The 20,777-nt window shown below is 45.3% G+C and overlaps 1 protein-coding gene across 1 annotated transcript; it reads left to right on the forward strand.

The window, feature by feature from the left end:
• The first annotated feature begins 1,899 nt into the window (after positions 1-1,899).
• LOC129619966 (gamma-aminobutyric acid receptor subunit rho-1-like) lies at positions 1,900-20,255 on the forward strand. The gene is made up of 9 exons (XM_055535507.1): positions 1,900-2,145; positions 2,705-2,811; positions 4,464-4,531; positions 6,155-6,378; positions 10,731-10,813; positions 13,447-13,587; positions 15,977-16,129; positions 17,992-18,188; positions 19,962-20,255. The coding sequence occupies exons 1-9, from the start codon at positions 2,051-2,053 to the stop codon at positions 20,253-20,255; spliced, it is 1,362 nt and encodes a 453-aa protein (XP_055391482.1). The 5' UTR covers positions 1,900-2,050.
• The last annotated feature ends 522 nt before the right edge of the window (positions 20,256-20,777 follow it).

A 20,777-nucleotide genomic window follows, 5' to 3' on the forward strand; every position in this document is an offset into this window, starting at 1 on the left:
ACATGATCCTATGGGGTCCACACAGCCCTGGTCCTGTCACAGAGCTTCACCTTCAATAAGATGAGGAAACCGAATCCCAGGGAAAGGTGCCCAAAGGCACGGAGCAGGCAGGTCACTGGAGGGTGGAGCTCTGTTTTCCTGTCTCCCAGACACATTCTCCGCACCCCACACCCCCCACCCCCCGCCCAGAATGATAATTTCTTCAGGAAAGAAGATAGCCAAGCACTTAACGATGGATGGAGCCAGTTACAAGGGAGGAAATTGTGTGTTGAGGATGAATGCACCAGAGCTCTGGTTCTCAAAGTGCCATCTCCAGGGACTTCTCTGGTGACCCAGTGGTTAAGACTCCATGCTTCCAATGCATGGACCAAGGTTCCATCCTTGGTCAGGGATCTAATATCTCACATGCCAGGTGGCGTGACCAAAACATTAAAATAAAGTGCCATCTCCTGACCACCACCAGCAGCAGCATCTGGAAACTTGCTGCTGCTGCTGCTAAGTCGCTTCAGTCGTGTCTGACTCTGTGCAACCCCATGGACTGCAGCCCACCAGGCTCCTCCGTCCATGGGATTTTCCACGCAAGAGTACAAGAGTGGGGTGCCATTGCCTTCTCCGCTGGAAACTTGTGACAAATACACATTCTTAGACCTCAGCCCAGACCTGCTACATCAGAAACTTTGGGGCAAGGGGAGGTTCAGGAACCTGGGTTTGAAACAGGCCTCCACGAGATGCTGATGTAGGCCAAAGTTTGCAACATGTGCATTGGAAGAAGTGTGAGTGTGTGTTTGTGTGTGCATGGTACACGGGAGGACATACACACGCTGCTGTTGGGACAAGGAGGAGCTGGGAGGGCAGTTCATTGTTTCTGTGAGTTCCAGAGATGCTGCTGAGGGGTAAGTGAAGACTGTAAAAGGCCCTTGTGGCACTGATTGTAACGGCAAAAGACTAGAAGCAACTCATGTGTCCACTGAGAGAGGACTGAGCACATGAGTGATGGTACATCTGTGCAATGCAACACTATGTAGTGTGAAAAAGAATATGAGGCTTGGGATACTTTGATATGGAAAAAAATCCAAGTTATATATATATATATATAAGGGAAGAAAGAAAAAGTGTAATTTTATATGTTACTTGATGTGTAAAAATAAGAGACCATTTGCCACAGCATATGACAAATACTGTATCATTTCACTTCTACGTGGAATTTAAAAAAAAAAACAAAACTAGTATATAAGGAGAACAGATAGGTGGTTGCCCTAGGTGTGGGGTGTGGGGTGGGCGAAATGGATGAAAGGGATCAAGAGGTAGAAGCCTCCAGTTATATCATAAATAAGTGCTGAGGATGTTAATTACAGCGTGGTGACTATAGTTAATACTACTGTATTGTATATTTGAAAACTGTAAGAGTAGCTCCTAAAGTTTCTCACCACAAGAAAAAAAATGTGTTACTGTGTGAGGTAAGGGATGTTAACTAGATGCATTGTGGTAATAATTTTATCACAAAATATACATGTATCACATCATCATGTTGTACACCTAAAACTAATACAATGTTAAGTATTGATTATATCTCAATGAAACTGGAAAAACATGGGATATAAGAATGTATGTTTGTATTTACTTGTACCTACAAGATACTCTGAACAGAAAGACCAGAAACCAATAAGAGAGGTACCAGGGGGAAGGGGGACTTCCCTAGTGGTCCAGTGGTTAAGACTCATGCTTGCAAAGCAGGGGCTCTGGGTTGATCCCTGGTCAGGGAACTAAGATCCTACAAGCCCCACGGCCAAATGAAGAACAGAGAGAGAGCAGTAACAGTGGTTGGGGGAATGGGATGAATGGAGGCACAGGTAGAAAGCCAACTTTTCACTGCATTTCCTTTCTCTTTTTAATTGTCAAACCCTGCAAATATATTACCTACTTAGAAAAAGTGAATATGAATTAAAATGGCCCTAGATGCGATTCAGAACCAGAAGTACAAGAAGCTGTCTCCCAGGAGCCAGAATGGTTGGCATTTGACCCAAGGGCAAGTCCATGCTGTCTCTGCAGGATGGGCCATAGGGGTCCAAGGGAGACAGGCTCAGCCCACACCCACTGCCTCTCCCCTCCAGCTGCAACCTGCCCCAAATGGCTGAGGAGCTTTGGGTGAGTTTAGACTTATTAGTAAGCCCAGGACCAGCAGTTTTCGCCGTTGGTTTCACATTAAAATCACCTGGGAGGCTTTTAAAAACAATGTCCAGGTTCCATTCTGCCCAGATCAGCACCTCTGAGATGGGGCCTGAATATTGGGTTTTAAAATATTTTATTTATTTTAAAGCCTTTGTTGAATTTGTTACAATATTGCTTCTGTTTTATGTTTTCTGGGTTTTGGCCAAGAGGCATGTAAGGTCTCAGCTCCCTGAACAGGGAGCGAACCTGCACCCCCTACACTGGAAGGTGAAGTCTTAACCACTGAACCACCAGGGAAGTCCCCTAGGTGTTGGTATTTTGCAAGCTCCTCATTCACATTCCTAAACTCCTGTCTTGGACCTTCTGGGTTGGTTCATTGATCCAGAAAGCCCGGGAATGGAAGAGAGGATTTCCAGTAGCTTTAAAGAAGAAATACCACAGCCCATCAAACTTGTCAAGATCAAGTCTGAATGCAAATAGTTTTCATCCGACTTAATTAGGGTATGTGATCAACCTGTTTTCTCCCGCTCTGCAGCCCAATTCTTAAACGAAGCCCTGATATTACGAAATCGCCACTAACAAAATCAGAGCAGCTTCTGAGGATAGATGACCACGATTTCAGCATGAGGCCTGGCTTTGGAGGTATGAGGCATGCGCTCTTGGGGCTCGTCTTCTTTCCAGGTCCTTCTGTCTGTCTATGGGCAGCATCAGACCAGGGAACCATTCAGCATTGCTCCCTACCCCAATCAGGTCTGCCTAGGTTGTGAACAAGGCCTGAGCCCTCAGCATCATCTGAGCACCTGCCATGGCCAGCCTGCCTTGGGCTCTGCTGAATGCATTCTTGGGAGGCAGCTGCTGGTTTGTGGCCAGACTAGCCCAGCTGTCCTCAGGCCACGGCTCCCAGCAAGGATGTCTCAGTATTAGGGAGGCTAGTAGCTGGCTGTAGGGACAGTTGCAGTCCAAAGTTGCCTCCTGTAAAACTGCTCTGAAATAACAATTTTTTTAAATTGGGTCTTTTAAATTTATTTCTTGATTTGTGGAAGCAGTTTTTGAAATTTTCTTAAATGCTCACTTTCATAGCTCCTAGAAATGCATAATTTTTAAAATAAATTGTGAAAGTTCTGTCTGCAATATATGTTTAAAAATGCACAATAATCATACCCCTAAAATCATGACTGCATTATCAATTTAATGTGAAATACCAATCTTGGACTAAATTTTTTTTTTTTTTTTTGGACTAAGTTTATTCTTATCCTGAAGCTGGCAGACAAAACTCTGGGCTCATATCCTAGGGTAGAGTGTGGTCTGGTGAGTTTAATTAAATGAAAATTGTTTAGAAAATAATGATTTAGTGCCAGAGCCCTTTGAAGCTGGCAGATTTCAGATTTCTTAGTGTCAAGTAGGGTTTTCATTCTTATGAGTTTTGTTTTTTTTTCCCCCCCGGGAAAAAAATATTTATTCCAGAAATCATTCTCATGCCTTTTATTTCTTCCAGTCACTTTTGCCTAAAGGATAAACAGGTTCTAGAAGGGAGTCTTTATTCAGTCTCTAATCTGTTGCTGTTGGACCCAAATTCATCTTTTCACTCCGTGATGATGTTCCATGATGATATTCTGTGATGATGTTCCATGCCTGTCCTATACACCTGAAAGCAGGGAGGAAAAGAGGCAGCAATCTACTTCCCTGATAATTCTTTCTTTTTATAAATATAAAGTTTTTATGTCCTAGAAATGCCCCCCAAATATAATATTTTCATATCCACCCAGAGTACCACATCCCCCATGGAGGTGACTCCATCATCTAGCAAAGATGCAGATTAGTACCTTGGCAAATGTTTTGAATATCACCTTGGTTCTAATTCACCAAGCCAGAGACACTGGCTTCCAAGACGAAAGAGGGTGCAAAATCAGGAGGTAAATACAAAAATTTAAAAATGTGTGCCTTCATGTTAAGGAGTAACTCTTTAGATGGGACCCAACTTTGACCCAGGTCTCATCGTTCCTTTAGATGAGCATATGTAACCAAAGACAAATGCTTTGCATTAACTTCCTCATTTCAGAATCACCTGACTGATTCAGACGAAAAAAAAAATTTTTTTTTTACCTTCGCTGGACTATTCTAGGGAGCAAGCCCATGATGCCACCCTTTTATCTCTGGTTTGACTTTAGCCTGGCATGTGGGACACCAAACCTTCAAATCTGAATGTGCTAGGAGAAATACTGCTTATGCCTGTCTCATTCGTAGTCAAAGTTCAAATAAAAAGAGTAAATGCTCTTGCCATGCCCCATCCCCAGGGCCGGCCATTCCTGTTGGCGTGGACGTGCAGGTGGAGAGCTTGGACAGCATCTCAGAGGTGGACATGGTAAGCGCTTCTCCAGCCAAGGCTGTGGGTAGGGGATCCCCTCGGGCCCTGTGCTGGGCCAGGAGAGCCACACACCACAATTCCCTGGGCTCAAAACCCCCGGGCGGTGGGAATTCCCACACTCGTGTTACAGGTGGCTCAGCGAGGTCGAGACATTTGCTCAAAGCTGCCCCGTTGGCAGGAGACAGAGCCGCATGGCAGACATGATCGTCACCACCCAGTGTCCAGGCTCTTGCCACCAGGATGTGTTCTCTGGGCAAATGCTGTCCAGCATAAACAGTGGGATCCAAGGAGCCAGACACAACCTACTCCTGTGGACTCTGTGTCTGGCTGTGAAAATGCAGAAAAAGCTCAAGTTTCCTCTGTTGTTCTTTTTTAAATGGGCTTTGATTAACAAATAGAACATTCTGCAACTCCTTACTTACAGGACTTTTTAGAAACTTGTCTTAGCTGGGGAGAAGCAGACCTGAGACTAGCATTCTGGCACAAGTGGTTTAATGGCAGCCCACTCCAGTATTCTCACCTAGAAAATTCCATGGACAGAGGAGCCTGGTGGGCTATGGTTAATGGGGTTGCAAAGAGTCAAACGCGACTGAGCACACACACAGACACCAAGGAAATACAAGAAAAGAGTAGGGGGAGTTCTCTGATGGTCCAGGGCTTAGGACTCCACACTTTACTGAGGACCTGAGTTCAATTCCTGGTCCGGGAATGAAGATCCTGCAAGCTGCGTGGCACAGCCTATATGTGTGTGTGTGTCTGTGTGTGTGTCTGTGTGTGTGTGTGTGCGCACGCGCACGTGCACTAGGTCATTTCAGTCATGTCCAGCTCTGTGTGACCCTATGGACTGCAACCTGCCAGGCTCCTCTGTCCATGGGATTCTCCAGGCAAGGATACTGGAGTGGGTTGCCGTGCTCTCCTTCAGGGGATCTTCCTGACCCTAGGAATCGAACCTGCATCTCCTGGGTTTACCTGTATTGGCAGACAGGTTCTTTACCACTAGCACCACCTGGGAAACATACATACATATATACATATATATATATATATATATAGTGGTGTCAAAAAATTATCTTTATCTATATAAGAAGAGGGTGGAGAGGTGAGACAGGGAAAAGGAAGGAAGCAAAAATGGTCATGTCATCAGATCAGATCTATGTGAGAATCAGTCCCTCCGGGCTTCTCTGGGAGTCAGTAAAGAGCTCACCTCAAGGTTGTCCCCTCTGAGGGGCCAGAGAGCTGGGTTATCCATCCCCCTTACCCATCCCCAGCCCCACTCCCTGGCTGAGGGCTGCTTCCAGAGGCATGAACTCTTAGGCTGGCAGTTGGCCCTGTATGTGGGCAGGCTGCCCTCAGGCTGGGGTCCCAGCACCGGCAGGAGCAGCCTTCTGCAAGTGGAGGCAAGTGCCCAGGGGTGGAGTGCGGTGGGATTCAAGGCCCCCTCTGTACAACCTCCTGCTGAGGCCCCCATGCAGGGTTCCCTCCCTCCTGAAGCAGCAGAGACTAGAAGCAAGGCCTCCCTGGTCTCAGTTCACTCCTCAACCTGGTGGTGGGGGAGCAGGATGCCCTGCTATCACCCGGCCATTCAGTGTGTGGGCTCCTCCTCTCTACCCTTGGTCCCAGGACTTCACGATGACCCTCTACCTGAGGCACTACTGGAAGGACGAGAGGCTGTCCTTCCCAAGCACCAACAACCTGAGCATGACATTTGACGGCCGGCTGGTGAAGAAGATCTGGGTCCCCGACATGTTTTTTGTGCACTCCAAGCGCTCCTTCATCCACGACACCACCACAGACAACGTGATGCTCCGGGTCCAGCCCGACGGCAAAGTGCTCTACAGCCTCAGGTGAGCCCTTCCCGATCTCCTTCTGGGCCTCTTCCCCTCAGCGTCCTCTTATCCCCGAAGCTGGGAAGAAGTGCAACTCATTTGTCAACCAAGAGTATCATTGCTCCCACCACAGCACTTTTGCTTTTGGCTTTGAACAGTGAACTTCTAACTTTCCAGGGGCTCTGACTTTCAACATCAGGAAAACTTAACTCTACACATGAGTAAACATTTTAAAGAATTATTTCTCCTTGAAAATACATTCGGGGAAATTTCTCATACTGATGCTTATGATTTAGGCCCTGTTCAAGTTCAATTTCAAATGTTTAGTGAAGGTTTTATTTCTCTAGTAGGAGTCAGAAAAGTAGATAATGTAATTCTTCTCAAAGACCTGCCTCCTTTGACCTCTCTGATTCCCATTTTGGAATTTTGCTTTAAAAAAAGTCATTTACCTCACCTGGTTAGTTTAGGCATTTTTTATTTTTTAATCCCTTCTCACCTGAGTGTCCTCCTTGAGAGACTATGGGGACCCTGGGCCACTTGAGGATTTTAAGTGGTATTTTGAGCATAACTTCAAAAATATAAAGAATAAAATAATTGAGCTCAGCTGACTTAGAAATGTTTTTTCTTCTTTTTCTTTATTCCTTCCTTCCTTTCTTTCATTCATTCTTTCTATACAGTTGATTTACAATATTACATTAGTTTCAGGTGTATGACATAGTGATTCAATATGTGTATAGACTATACTCCATTAAGTTATTATAAAATATTGGCTATATTCCCTGTGCTGAGCAGTAGCCTTAGAAATGTTTAACTACTCATTAAGCACTGACCTGGATAACCTTCTCTTAGGCACAGACATCACAGTGGGGCTTTCCCTGTATGCCCCCTTGAGAAAATCTTGGTGCCCGCCTCCCCCAGGAGGACATGTAGAGATGAGCTGCAGACCTTTACAGAGCAGCACCTCAGCTACTGGCTGAGATTTACCCCTTCTGTCCTGTGCTGAGAGGGCATTTCAGTTTTACAGACTTTATTTTGGTAAAGCTGAATCCACACACCAGTGTCTAAGAAGGGAATGCCTATACCGATGCAGTGTATCTTTAGAGTCAGAGATGGCAATATTGAAGCTGAATTTCTGCCCTAAAAGAATATTTATAGTAATCTTTTATTACTTCATCCTGACTTAGAATCTAAGCAGCTAGGTACCAGACTCAGAGTTTTACTTCTGTTCTTAACATAACATTAATTTTTAATAACGGCTATGTTTGGGACTTTCTTGGTGGTCCAATGATTAAGACTCTGAGTTTCTAATGCAAGGGGGAATCTATCCCTGATCCCACATGCTGAGCAGCAAAGCCAAAAGAAAAAAAATTATGTTTAACAAGTGGCTTTTAAACTTCTGACAGTCTAGCAGTCAGGTCTCATGAACTGGTGGAGGTCCAGTCTGGCACTATTGGACGTGACACCAGAGGCAGAAGAGAGAACAGAGGAAGTGGAAAACCTCTGTTCATTCAGCATCAAAGTTGTCAGTGAGCCTCCAGGTGCCTAAAAACATATAATTTGATTTTTCATTGCAAATGAAATCATGGGTTTGTTTAAGAGAGAAATAAAGAGGTCCAAGTTAGTGAGGGCTATCACTCTGAGATTTATTTGGGGGAAAACATGGAGGAGCTGGGTACTGTCACCTCTGTCAACAGCAGGTAAACACAAATCAGTACTAATACGTTGCCCTCCACCTCATCCATACTCTTTGAGCCATTCAACAGAATGTGTTTATATTAAGATTGGCCGCCAGAGTTGTACAGATAAAAACCTGGTCAGGTCTTGTCTTAAGCTCTGGGTACATAAAGATGAATAACACTGAGCTTAGCATGATTGCAGCCTAGTGGGGGAGACCTGCAGGAACCAAAGGATTAGATGCAGACAGAGGCACGGACACCAAGGAGGTGTGGGCAGGGAGCGACAGGTAACAGGATGGTGAAGTTTCCTAGGCTGCAAGAGACAGTAACAAATGAAATTCACAAATGAGATGCTCCATGACACTAGGTAGATTGAAAAATCAATTCCATGGTTCTTGAATTCCCAGTCAGTTTCAAGATTTGAGAGTCAATGATTGTTGGGAGGAAGAGATTTTTGTTGGGAGAGAGGTGTGGGCATGCCATTTGCTGGACTGCACAGGACACATGTGTGCTTATGGTTGGGGGACACTGCAGTTAGAGGGTGAGAGAAGAGCTGTCTAACCACTGAGGGGCAGAGCTAGGAGGAGTTTTGGCTCTTATGGGGCCAGTCTGCAGTCCCAGGCTTGTTGGGAATAGTTCAGCATGTGTGGCATGGAGAGTGGTGAGCCAAGAGATGGAGTGGAAGATGCTGGTGGAGGATGGAGGTGCCCAGTGGAGAGAATGAAGGGCCTGGGGAAAAAGTCTCAGCTTCAACCACATAGTGGTCCCAGAGAGCTTGAAACCACCTCACCAGAGAACCATCCCCCTCTTATCTCACTTCTACCCATGTAGGAGGTGATTAGAGATGGGCAGACACTGACCACTCAAATGCCAACTCTGTGCCTTAGCTGGGAAGGGGGAGCAGAAGTCTCAATGTGAATGAAGTTTAAAGTGTCGATACCTTTGACCAAAATTCTTTGTTTCTGAACTGAGATATGTTTGGTTACTTCTGAGGGTTTTGACTGCCAGTTACATGAGAGAGGTAAGCAGGAAAATCTCAGGACTGGCCAAGATTCCAAGGGAAGATGCTCTAGATGAAATAATTCAAAAGGACTTGAGGGAAACAACAGTGAGCATGGGTGAGATTACACCACATGCTGGGCTTGTTCAATGCTTGGGTAACAAACAGAAAAGCATCAAGTCAGGGTGCCAGGAACAAGTCTGATAATGTCTGTGATTCTAAAAAACTTGTTTCTGTATCAACTGACAACAGAGAGAAGAGCTATTTAATACTTTCATTCATAGCAAAACCCACCTGCATTTGACATCTGATGTCTCCAAAGTTTGCCACAAGTGTCTCCAAGCTTAGCCCCTAGTTTCTTTCTTGCTGGTGATGCCATCAGGTATGGTTGTGCTGGTGATGTACCCATAGAAATGGGAGACCACCCATTAGGTGTCCAAGTCAGAGGCTGGCCTGACCACCCCCCAAAAAATACATCCTGTGTATCAGTATTCCCAGGGGAGATAAGATGATCCAGCTGCTAACAATACAAGATCCCTCCCTACAACACTCAAATGGAATGAGGAAAATAAGGCAAATATCTGGATAACTGAGTTTCAGAAAAGCTCTTTTCCTTGAAATTTCCATTTAAAAGTGATTTTTTCTTTTTGGCCATGAATTATCCAGATAATTTTCATAACTTATACATAGCCAATTTTCTGTGGCTGAAGGAAACGTAGTATGTTCACTAGCTAATGACTGTTAATCATACCCTGCCATGGAATTCCACACTGGGTGGGAGATCTTTCTTCTATGACTAACAATCTGTCTTTGCTTATTCTTTGACGCAAAAGCCAATTTTCCTGTGTAAACTCTGAAGCAAAACCATTAGATGCCAGCAAGTGCTTGCATGTTGATGCATAAGATCTTCCAGTGTTTTTCCATTTTTATGATCTCCATGGAATTATCCACTAAGAACACCTGCACCCACTAGAAGATGTTATTATCAATACAGAAATATCAAAATCGTAAAAAAAAAAAAATAAAGTGCCTAATTTGGCAACTGGCATAAATACTTCATGAATATTATTGTAAAAACATTATACACAAATAGTGAACGTCAGTAAAATCAAGAAAAGAAGAATTTGAATGAATCTGAAACAGGAGAGCAATATACTCTTACGGTTTCTTTTAAGAAACCATAGGAGTTGTGGTTTAACATTGTTTTATTTTTTATATAATTTCAGAAGTGGCTCTTTTAAAAAAATATTTATTGAATTTGTTACACTACTGTTTCTATTTTATGCTTTGGTTTTCTGGCCACAAGGCATGTGGGATCTTCTCTCCCTGACCAGAGATTGAACCTGCACCCCCTCCACTGGAAGACGAAATCTTAATCATTGGACCACAAAAGATGTCCCCACATTGTTGTATCGATGGAGACCATTGCTTCTCTAAAATGCTTGCTGCGATGGGGGTTAGTGAAGTCATTGTTGGCCCCATGGTGAGCCTGGGGTTAAACATAAACACCCACGAGTTCTCCAGTGTGGAAATCACACATAAGCTACTTGGTCCTCTAGGTCCTGGCACACTGCTTATGAACTACAAGATTCTTCTATATCGGGAGGAAGCACAGGCCTTTTCTTTTTGTTTTATCATTTTGCGCTTGTTTTTTGCAGCCTCTGCACTTTTGGATTTTATCTGTTTGTTTCTAGGGTTACAGTGACCGCCATGTGCAACATGGATTTCAGCCGGTTTCCCCTGGACACACAAACGTGCTCGCTTGAAATTGAGAGCTGTGAGTAAGCCTATGCTCAGACAGCCCCCGCAGACCTTAAGTTACCCTAGAGCCTCTGACTCTCAGGAGTAGGAGCAGAATATCTTGCTTCTCTTTTTTTTTAACATGAGATTTAATCTCTTAATAAATTCTAATTAATTTATTTATTTTTAATTGGAGGATAATTGCTTTACAATATCATGTTGGTTTCTGCCATATATCAACATGAATTAGCCATAGGTATATGTGTGTTCCCTCCCTCTTGAACCCTCCTCCCACCTCCCACCCCATCCCACCACCCCTCTAGGTCATCACAGGTGACTATGATTTTGAGATGACTTTTCAGATAGAAGCAACGTCTCAGGTAAGTTTGAAAATCAGGAACAAATTTGGCACTAAAAACCTTCTATTCCCATAATTGACCCTTTTAATACTCATGGCAGTGGTTATAAACTCAGTCCTGTGGAAACTGAAGGTTTCCCAGTTCCCCAGGGCAAGTGCCTGGGTAAGGGGAGCTGAGGGCTCAGCAAATGTGGGTTTCCTTCCAAGCCCCCAGTATGGCACTCATCACACAGTCCACCAGAGAGCTCCTTGTGGATCTCTTTTATTGCTCTTCTGAGTAAGGTTTCCACTGAAGAATTTCCTGGTGAAAACAAGTTGGGCAGCAACTGCCCCAGGGCACAGCCACTGTGAGTGCAGGTGGTGGCTGAGACACTCAGGCATAACCTAGGGGCCTTGGGAAACTTACACACATGCAGAAACCCTGGAAAATTAAATAGCCATAGGAGGACCAAGGCTGCAGCTGTGTCCAGGACTGCCATCCCTAGCTCTCTATGCACCTGCCCCGTGCTCCAATCTCTGCCAAAATGTTTCCTCTGACTGTCACAGTCTGGTTGACCCCCCACCATGACTCCTTCTACACTCATCTCAAACCAGCACACACCCACTGACACATCGCAGCCCATGTCAGAGTCTCAGTGAGGACTTTCGTTGACCCGGGGCATCTTGGTAAGCCTGCCAGTGCCATGGTGGTGGATCAGGAGTCCCCTGGCTCCAATCACCCAGGGCCGAGGAGCACAGGGACATGGACTCCACACACAGCAGGGACAGCTCTGTGGACCACTCAACGTGGGGTCAGGGAGAATAAATCCCAGGACCAAGGGAGTGACTGCCTCGTGCACTGTTGCTTTTGGCCTGCTCTGTCCTTTAATCCTCCCAAGCTCCCTGTGAGAAGGTTACTGTTATCTCCTTTATGGAGCTTAACAGCGAGGGACTAATCGTTGGCTCCAGAATTTTGCTTTCCCTATGATACCCAGGCAGTGGTACCTGTCAGGCTTTCACCAGAGAAGCAGAAACATAGGACAGGGGTCCCCAGCCTTCAGGATCTACCGCCTAATGATCTGAGGTGGAGCTGATGGAACAATAATCGAAATAAAGTGCACAATAAATGAAATGTGCTTTAAACTATGCCCCCTACCCTGGTCCAGGGAGAAAACTGTCTTCCACAAAACTGGCCCCTGGTGCCAAAAATGTTGGGGACTGCTGCCATAGGACATACACAGGGAGCGGGCTAGTGCAGAGGACTGGCTTATGTGAGCATTGGCAGGGCAGGTGGTGGGAAGGGCAGGCTGCGGCCTCTTGGGCAGAGCCCACCCTGCTGTCCACATGTGGAATTTTATCTTCCTCCAGGAAACCTCAGGTCCGCTCTTAAGGCCTTTCAACTGATGGGATCAGACCCACCCAGGTTATCCTGGGTCATCTTTATTTCAAGTGAGCTGGGTGTAGATAACACAGCAACAAGCATCTCCCCAGCAGCACCCGGATTAGTGCCGGATTGAATCACTGGATACTTACGATAGCCTGGCCAAGTAGACACGTGAAAGGGGTCATCACATAGGTCAAAGGTTAAAGGTAGAATAAAAGAGGAATAAAACAGAGCCTCGGGGAGCCCCAGAAAGAACTGTTGACACAGGAGCAGCCCTTTCAGGTTTTACCCCTAGTTCTGCCCAAACAGCAGGTAGGTCTGCCGGGTTGGGGTAAGCGGTGTGCTCACCTAAAATAAGTGGGGTGGGGAAGTATGGGGCCAGAAGGAGGGATCCTCAGGGAAATCCCCTTGATTCTACCCTGGGCAGAGCAACAAGAGGCCTGCAGAGAAAGACCTCGTTTGGCTGCAAATCTCCTTGTGGGTCTTTTCTTGCTAGAATGCAGCCCCTATTACCTGAGAGTGTTTAAAGGTATTTGCCATCAATGATGCATCATCACCCTTTGAAAGAAGAAAGGGCTAAATTACCTGTGGTTTAGAAAGTTGAACTATATGCAATGTTGCCGCTATTTAGCCTGAAAAAAAAAAAAATTTTTTTTTTTTTTTTTTTTAAAGAGCAAATTGTAGTTTCTGGTCTACAAAAATAGCAATTTCATCTGCTTTTAGGCTGACTTGAAAGGTGAACACTTTTGCAGTCAGGATGAGTATTTAGGCCTGAGAGCTTTGCCTTGATGATTCTGGAAGACTGAGGAGAATTAGATTTGTCTTTTTGGATTTTGTTTTGCTTTGTTGGACTGCAGTTTGTTTATTCAGCTGATCTTGTTACAACCCCCGCAGAGCCTCACAGACAGGCTCATCTTTCCTGGCGTCTGATGCCATCTTGTCTTTTCAGATGCCTACACGGAAGATGACCTCATGCTCTACTGGAAGAAAGGCAATGACTCCTTAAAGACAGACGAGCGGATCTCCCTCTCCCAGTTCCTCATCCAGGAATTCCACACCACCACGAAGCTGGCCTTCTACAGCAGCACAGGTGGGGGGGTGGGGGGGTGGGGGGGTGGGCGGGGAGGCTAAGAGAGGGAGCTACTTGGATCTCAGGAGGCGTGTGGATTGGTTATCAAGTGAGCAGAGCCTGTGCCTCTAGGATTTGAAACCAAAGATGAGATTTCCAGATCGGGTCTAGAGGATGGTGAGCACGGGGTGAGGGAGGTTTTTTGATACCACCACAGCAACAGAAGTGATAATCTAGAAAATCTTAATAAAAACTACAACATAAGCCCTCTGTGTAGGTCTATTTGAGACAACTGCATTGACAGTTTAACAGCAGAAATTTCACCCTGATATGACTCCCAGAGACCCCTCTCCAATAGGCAAAAATAGTCCAGTTTCAGGTTTACTATTTTCCATTCATGTTCTCTTGACTTCAGCACCTTTGAGTGCTTCTCTCTTAACCAATCCCCTGCTGCCATACTGTTTGCACAGCTCCTCTTATGACCCTCTTGAGAGCCACTGTGCAGGAACTACACCCCACGGGCAGTGTTGTTGTTGTTTTTTGAACCGAGTCTGGGCAAGCTTGCCACCGCCACACCCCCCAACCCCCACCCCCCCACCACCCCCCCACCGCCTCCACCACCACATTGCCTGAGGACAGGCGCTGTGGTTTTCCTCCTGGCAGCTGAGGTTACAGCTGAGCCTCACTCTCTCCAACCCTTGCCTCTTTCTTAACTAATCGCCTTTCAAGATGATTTTGCTCTTATCTTTCTGCAATTTCTGTTGCTAAAACACTGCATGGTTGACTACACTCTTTGATCTGTAACAGAAGGCATTGTTCATTTCCAACATATGGTGATATCACATCTCTTATCTTTTGCACACCTCACCCACCAGTCTTGGTCTTTTGGGGAACCCTCATTCCTTTGACTCTTAGCATTTTGACATTCCCTCTTGTCTGAGTGTGCTTAGGCTGCTATAAAAAACTACCATAATTCTGTGTGTGTGTGTGTTTGTATGTGTATGTGCGCTTAGTTGTCTCTGAGTCTTTGCAACCCCATAGACTGTAGCCTACCAGGCTCCTCTGTCCATGGGTTCCAGAATACTAGAGTGGATCACCATTTCCTCCTCCAGGGGATCTTGCCAATGCAGGTAGCGAACCGGCATCTTCTGCATCTCCTACATTGGCAGGCAGATTCTTTACCACCAAGCCACCACAGACTGGGTGGCTTCTAAACAACAGGAACTTGTTTTGCACAGTTCTGGAGGCTGGGAAGTCAAGATCAAGGAAACTCACACTACTTACAACCCCCACAGAGCCTCAGAGACAGGCTCGTCTTTCCTGGAGTCTGAAATATTCAGTGTTGGATGAGACCCTGCTTCCTAGGACTCACTGTGTCCTCACATGAAAGAAGGTGCAAGAGAACTCTCTGAGGCCTATTGTGTAAGGGCACCAATCCCATTCACAATGAAATCACCTTCCAAAGGCCCCACCTGCAAATACCATCACTTAGAGGATTAGGTTTCAACCCATGAATTTGAGAAGGACATATTCAATCTCTAGCACCTCCACAATCACTTTCTGGAGCTGTTATAAATATAACCGTTGCACTAAAATTGTCCTGGGATGCCAGTTTTCCAGTTAATGTTGCCAAGTCCCCATTTTATTTTCAGTTCTTGTCATGTCAAGTTTATCCTGCCTTTTCTTCTCCTTCTACCATTCCCTGTCCCCTTCAATTCCTCCATACAAGTTTTCCTTGTAAAGAGCACCAGGGTGAAGCTAAAGCATAGCCTAAATGCACTGTTGTAGTGAGCGTGGTATTTTTACTTTAAACATATTTTTCCCCCATAAAGAAATCCAGAGGGAGTTGTTAAATCCACACATCTCAAGTTTTAACATATGTAGGAATCATGTGGAGAGGAGTGTTAAAAGAAGTTTCTTTTTCTTTTTTTGACCACAGTGCAGGGCTTGTGGGATCTTTTTTCCCGGACCAGGGGTTGAACCTGGGCCACCACAGTGAAAGCACCAAGTTCTAAGCACTGGACAATCAGGAAATTCCCAAAAGGAAGTTATGATTCAGTAGATCCAGGGCGGGGCCCGAGAATCTGCGTTTCTAACAAGCACCCAAGTGATGGTGATGCTGCTGAGCCATGTGCCATATTTGAGTAACAGAAGTCTTACATGGCCTTCCTGAGGGGTTCCCTTTGTGTATAGGATGGGGGCCAAAGATTCCTTGAAATGTACTAACCCTTATGATGTGGGTTATCATATAATCATTCTGTTCCATGGTTTTTCTGTCTTCCATTTTATAAAGGTAGGGTAAGTTTACAGGCAAGCGTCTAAGGCATTTATGATTCTCTGAATCAAATCGGTCCTATGGGGAAGCTGAGTGGCTATGGTGTGTATTCTTTCTTCTTCCTGTGTCCTGCAGGCTGGTACAACCGTCTGTACATCAACTTCACGTTGCGTCGCCACATCTTCTTCTTCTTGCTCCAAACCTACTTTCCCGCCACCCTGATGGTCATGCTGTCCTGGGTGTCCTTCTGGATCGACCGCAGAGCCGTGCCCGCCAGAGTCCCTTTAGGTAAGTAACATCTCAAGTGCACGTTTCAGACATCTGAAAATACAAGGAATTCCTTCCAGATAAAACCCTTCTTTCCAAATGGGTCCTGAATCCCGGTGGGCATTATAACTCAGAAAAACATCAAGTTATTCATTTACAGGTATAATGCCACTATTAAGAATCTGTGTAACAAAGCCATTTCTAAGTCCTCCTGGGAGTCCACACAAACAGTTCATCTTTAATCTTATTAGAGCTGAGTCCTAGAGTGGGTTGTCCTGATCTGCAGTGCTTTCTCTGCTCACCTGGATAAGAAAGTCACATTCTGTAACAGGGCTTTTCAAAAGGTGGCCCAAGGGATCTTTGTGATAGATTCTGTGGGGGAAATTGTTTAAAATGAAGAATCCTGGGGTCTATCTACATGTATAGGATCAGAATCTCTGAGAGAGTTCCAGGAATTTGCATTTTGAACAAGCTCCCCCAGTAAACCTTTTTTTTTTTCCTTCGATGTGGATCATTTTTAAAGTCTTTATTTAATTTTTTATAACACTGCTTCTGTTTTATGTTTTGGTTTTTTGGCTGAGAGGCATGTGGGATCTTAGTTCCCTGACCAGAACTCGAACCTGCACCCCTGCATTGGAAGGTGAAGTCTCAACCACTGGACTTCCAGAGAAGTCCCTCCCCTAGTAATTCTTATACATACTCAAGTCTGAGAACCCCTAGTGTACTATCCATAGCTGTTTGCCATCCACTCTCTTCCCTGATTTAAATATTGCACCCATTCCACACGCACCACCGTGGCTCAGAGGTCCTGGGGCTTCAAGGGAGAGAATGACTCACCAGGTTTTAGTGAAACTGGATTGGTGCTGGCTCTTAAGATGACCCCAATCCGCTGTGATTTGGTGTTTGCCAAGCAAATGTTCTGAGCTTAATTTGAAATCTCAGGGACATTCCCACTGACAGATGCCCTGGCCTTTAACGGTTGTTCTGTAGCTTGAACAGTTACTGTGCTGAATGAATAAATATTCTAGTTTCAGAAATCTGTCTCCCGTAAATGAGGTTAACATCATTCTTGGTAAAATTGACAGGGTCCTCAAGTCAACACTGCAGTGTGGGCAGCCAGGTCCAGGACTCAGCAGGCCCTGGCAGCCGACAACACAGGCCAAGGACTACAGGATTCTACACCAGCAACAAGGACGCAAAGATTAAAATGCAACTTGTGTACTTTCCCCCCCTCTTTTGGAGAAGGAGTTCCAAGAAACATACATACCTGCTCATATATACAGTCTTCTTCTTATTTTGTTTATAAATATTTATTTTATAAATAAGTTAATTAATTTATTTTTTGACTATTTTGCAAGGCTTGTGAAATCTCAATTTCCCAATCAGGCATTGAATCCTAACCACTAGACCACCAGGGAACTACCCTGCAATCTTTGTTTTAAACAACTGAATGTAAAGAATTGTCTTACTGCTAACCTGTCAGGGGCTCTCTGCAGAAAAACAAAGTGATAAAAGTGCCATGATGAAGACACAAGGAGGGGGAACTCCCTGGCGGTCCGGCGCTTAAGACGCCATACTTTGACTGCATTAAGACTCCATGCTTTCACTGCAGGGCGCACAGGTTCAATCCCTAGTCTGGGAACTAAGATATGCCACTGAGCAGAGCCAAAAAAAAAAAAAAAAAAAAAGATTCAGGGATACAGCTGGGAGCAGAGGAATAGGAGAAACTTTATAAAAGCTAAAACTGGAAACGTGAGCAGCTGGAGGGCCAGGGAGGGAGACGTTCTAGGCCAGAGGAGTAGCTGGGAGAAAGAAGAGGCACGGAACCATCCAGTGGGTTTGGAGAAAGACAAACCCCTGCTCCTTTCTCTCTGTGTCTGCAGGGATCACCACGGTGCTGACCATGTCCACCATCATCACGGGCGTGAACGCCTCCATGCCCCGCGTGTCCTACATCAAGGCCGTGGACATCTACCTCTGGGTCAGCTTTGTGTTCGTGTTCCTCTCGGTGCTGGAGTACGCGGCCGTCAACTACCTGACCACCGTACAGGAGCGGAAGGAGCGGAAGCCGCAGGAGAAGGTGACTTTACCATGAGCAGGAGTGTCTGCAAGGGTAGGATCTGGTCTAGCAATGGACCTTGGGCAGGTCCGACTTCCTCTGTAAAATAGGGTAATGGCACTCCCTCCTCCACTATTTCACCAGTTAGCTGTGAAGAGCAAACAAGAGAATAAGTTAAATGGTGTGAAATTTACTCTGAGCTACCTCTTTTACTCATTCAAACATTTATTTAGCACCTACCATAAACTAGCTTCGGAGAAGGCAATGGCAACCCACTCCAGTACTCTTGACTGGAAACTCCCATGGACAGAGGAGCCTGGAAGGCTGCAGTCCATGGGGTCCCGTAAAGTCGGACATGACTGAGCGACTTCACTTTCACTTTTCACTTTCATGCGTTGGAGAAGGAAATGGCAACCCACTCCAGTATTCTTGCCTGGAGAATCCCAGGGACGGAGGAGCCTGGTAGGCTGCTGTCTATGGGGTCGCACAGAGTGGGACACGACTGAAGTGACTTAGCAGCAGTAGCAGCAGCATAAACTAGCTTCCTGGAAATGGCAACCAACTCTACTATTCTTGCCTGGAAAATTCCATGGACAGAGGAGCCTAGTGGGCTGCTGTCCATGGGATCTCAAAGAGTCAGGCAGGACTGAACGACTGAGCACCCACACATAGACCAGGATCTGCTAAGTCAAGTTAACTAAGGCCAGGTTGCTTCAATCTTGGTGGTGTTCCTAGTTCAGTGATAAAAGTAAATGGCAATTCAACATGGTGGGACAAATGATTTAGAGGAATCATAAAAGAAGCTTCCAGAAATGTCTCTTTCCAAGACAATCTTTTTAATAGTTGCATAATAAAGAATGTCTTGGATGTATTATAACATGATTTATTCCCCTATTGATGGGCAGTGGTTTTTTTTTTCCATTTTTTGCCACTATAATAAATGCTGCAATAAACATTATATATATATATATATATATATATATATATATATATTATACATAGATAGATGGATAGATATGTCTGTCTCTTGAAAGCTTATATATATATAAGCTTCCAAGGAAGCACATCTTCCATTCTAGGAAAGTTTCCTTCATATGTGAGCTCATACAACTCCCATCACTTCCCAGATCACTTTCCCGCCCACCTGGTTTCCCCTTCATTCTCCTGTCTGCAGTTCAATGATAATCTCCTCTAGAAAACTCAGGCTCTGTAGAGGAAACTATCCCCACAATGCCACACCTTTCAAATTCCCACCCCATCTCTCTCTCTTTCTCTCTCTCCCCCTCTCATACACACACACACACACACACAATAACTGCAAACATTTCTATCAGGGGTCATATCAGAGAACATGGCAATGATCTGATCATGACCCTTCTTGTGGGCCTCCGATATGACTTGGTGTTTCCTAGCAGTTGATGGGTTACCTGCTCTTTCATTGATAAAATGTTTACAGTGCCACCATCATTATTCCCACAACCCCTTAAAAGAAAGAACTTCCCTGTAGCTCAAATGATAAAGAATCTGCTTGCAGTGCAGGAGAGTAGGGTTTGATCCCTGGGTCAGAAAGATCCTCTGGAGAAGGGAATGGCAATCCACTCCAGTATTCTTACCTGGAGAATCCCATGGACAGAGGGGCCTGGTGGGCTACAGTCCAGGGGGGTCACAAAGAGTGGGACATGACTGAGCAACTAACACACACACCTTGAAAGAAAGTAGGAAAAGGCGATCCCCTCCTCTGTGCAACTTTGTTGGCTGAGCTCGCATTCCAGCGTGCGTTTGCTGTGTCCGCAGCTTCCCTGCACCTGCGGGTTGCCTCAGCCACGCGCGGTCCTCCTGGACGGCAGCTACAGTGACGGGGAGGTGAATGACCTGGGCAACTATACCCCCGAGAACGGAGACAAGCCCGACAGGATGATGGTGCAGCTGACGCTGGCCTCGGAGAGGAGCTCCCCGCGGAGGAAAAGCCAGAGGAGCAGCTACGTGAGCATGAGGATTGACACCCACGCCATCGATAAATACTCAAGGATCATTTTTCCAGCTGCATACATCTTATTCAATTTAATATACTGGTCGATTTTCTCATAAATGCCTGTAATTCTATACATTTCACATTCTTCTGTATGTACTACAGAAATAATTGAATGATGAGACATAATTTAAGGTTATGATGAAAAGAAAGTTCCCAGTACCCACCCTTCTCCAGCTTTCCAAAACTACACTGACAAGGCACTTACTGGTTTAATTTACACTTATTAACCGTTTATCGTATACACAGCATTATATTTGGTACTGCAGGTATAGAGATACCCATAGCAACTGATGATAGTTGTTACTGGGATCTCTTAGAAAAGTGCACTGCTTTTCTAAGAGAAAAGGCACCCTGGGGTGGGGTAGGCACACTGTAGTTCAACCTCTTTTAGACTCTAGATACTTATTCATACGAACCATATCCTTTGTGTGAGCGTGACTCTATTCTCTGGACCAGGTGGACCTGGGAAGCACCTGAAGTTCTTTTGTTGCTGTTGTTTAGTCAGTAAGTTGTGTCCAACTCTTTGCGACCTCATGGACTGTGTAGCCCAGCAGGCTCCTCTGTCCATGGGATTTACC

This window comes from Bubalus kerabau, chromosome 9 (genome assembly GCF_029407905.1).
Source record: "Bubalus kerabau isolate K-KA32 ecotype Philippines breed swamp buffalo chromosome 9, PCC_UOA_SB_1v2, whole genome shotgun sequence".
NCBI classification, from domain to species: domain Eukaryota; kingdom Metazoa; phylum Chordata; class Mammalia; order Artiodactyla; family Bovidae; genus Bubalus; species Bubalus kerabau.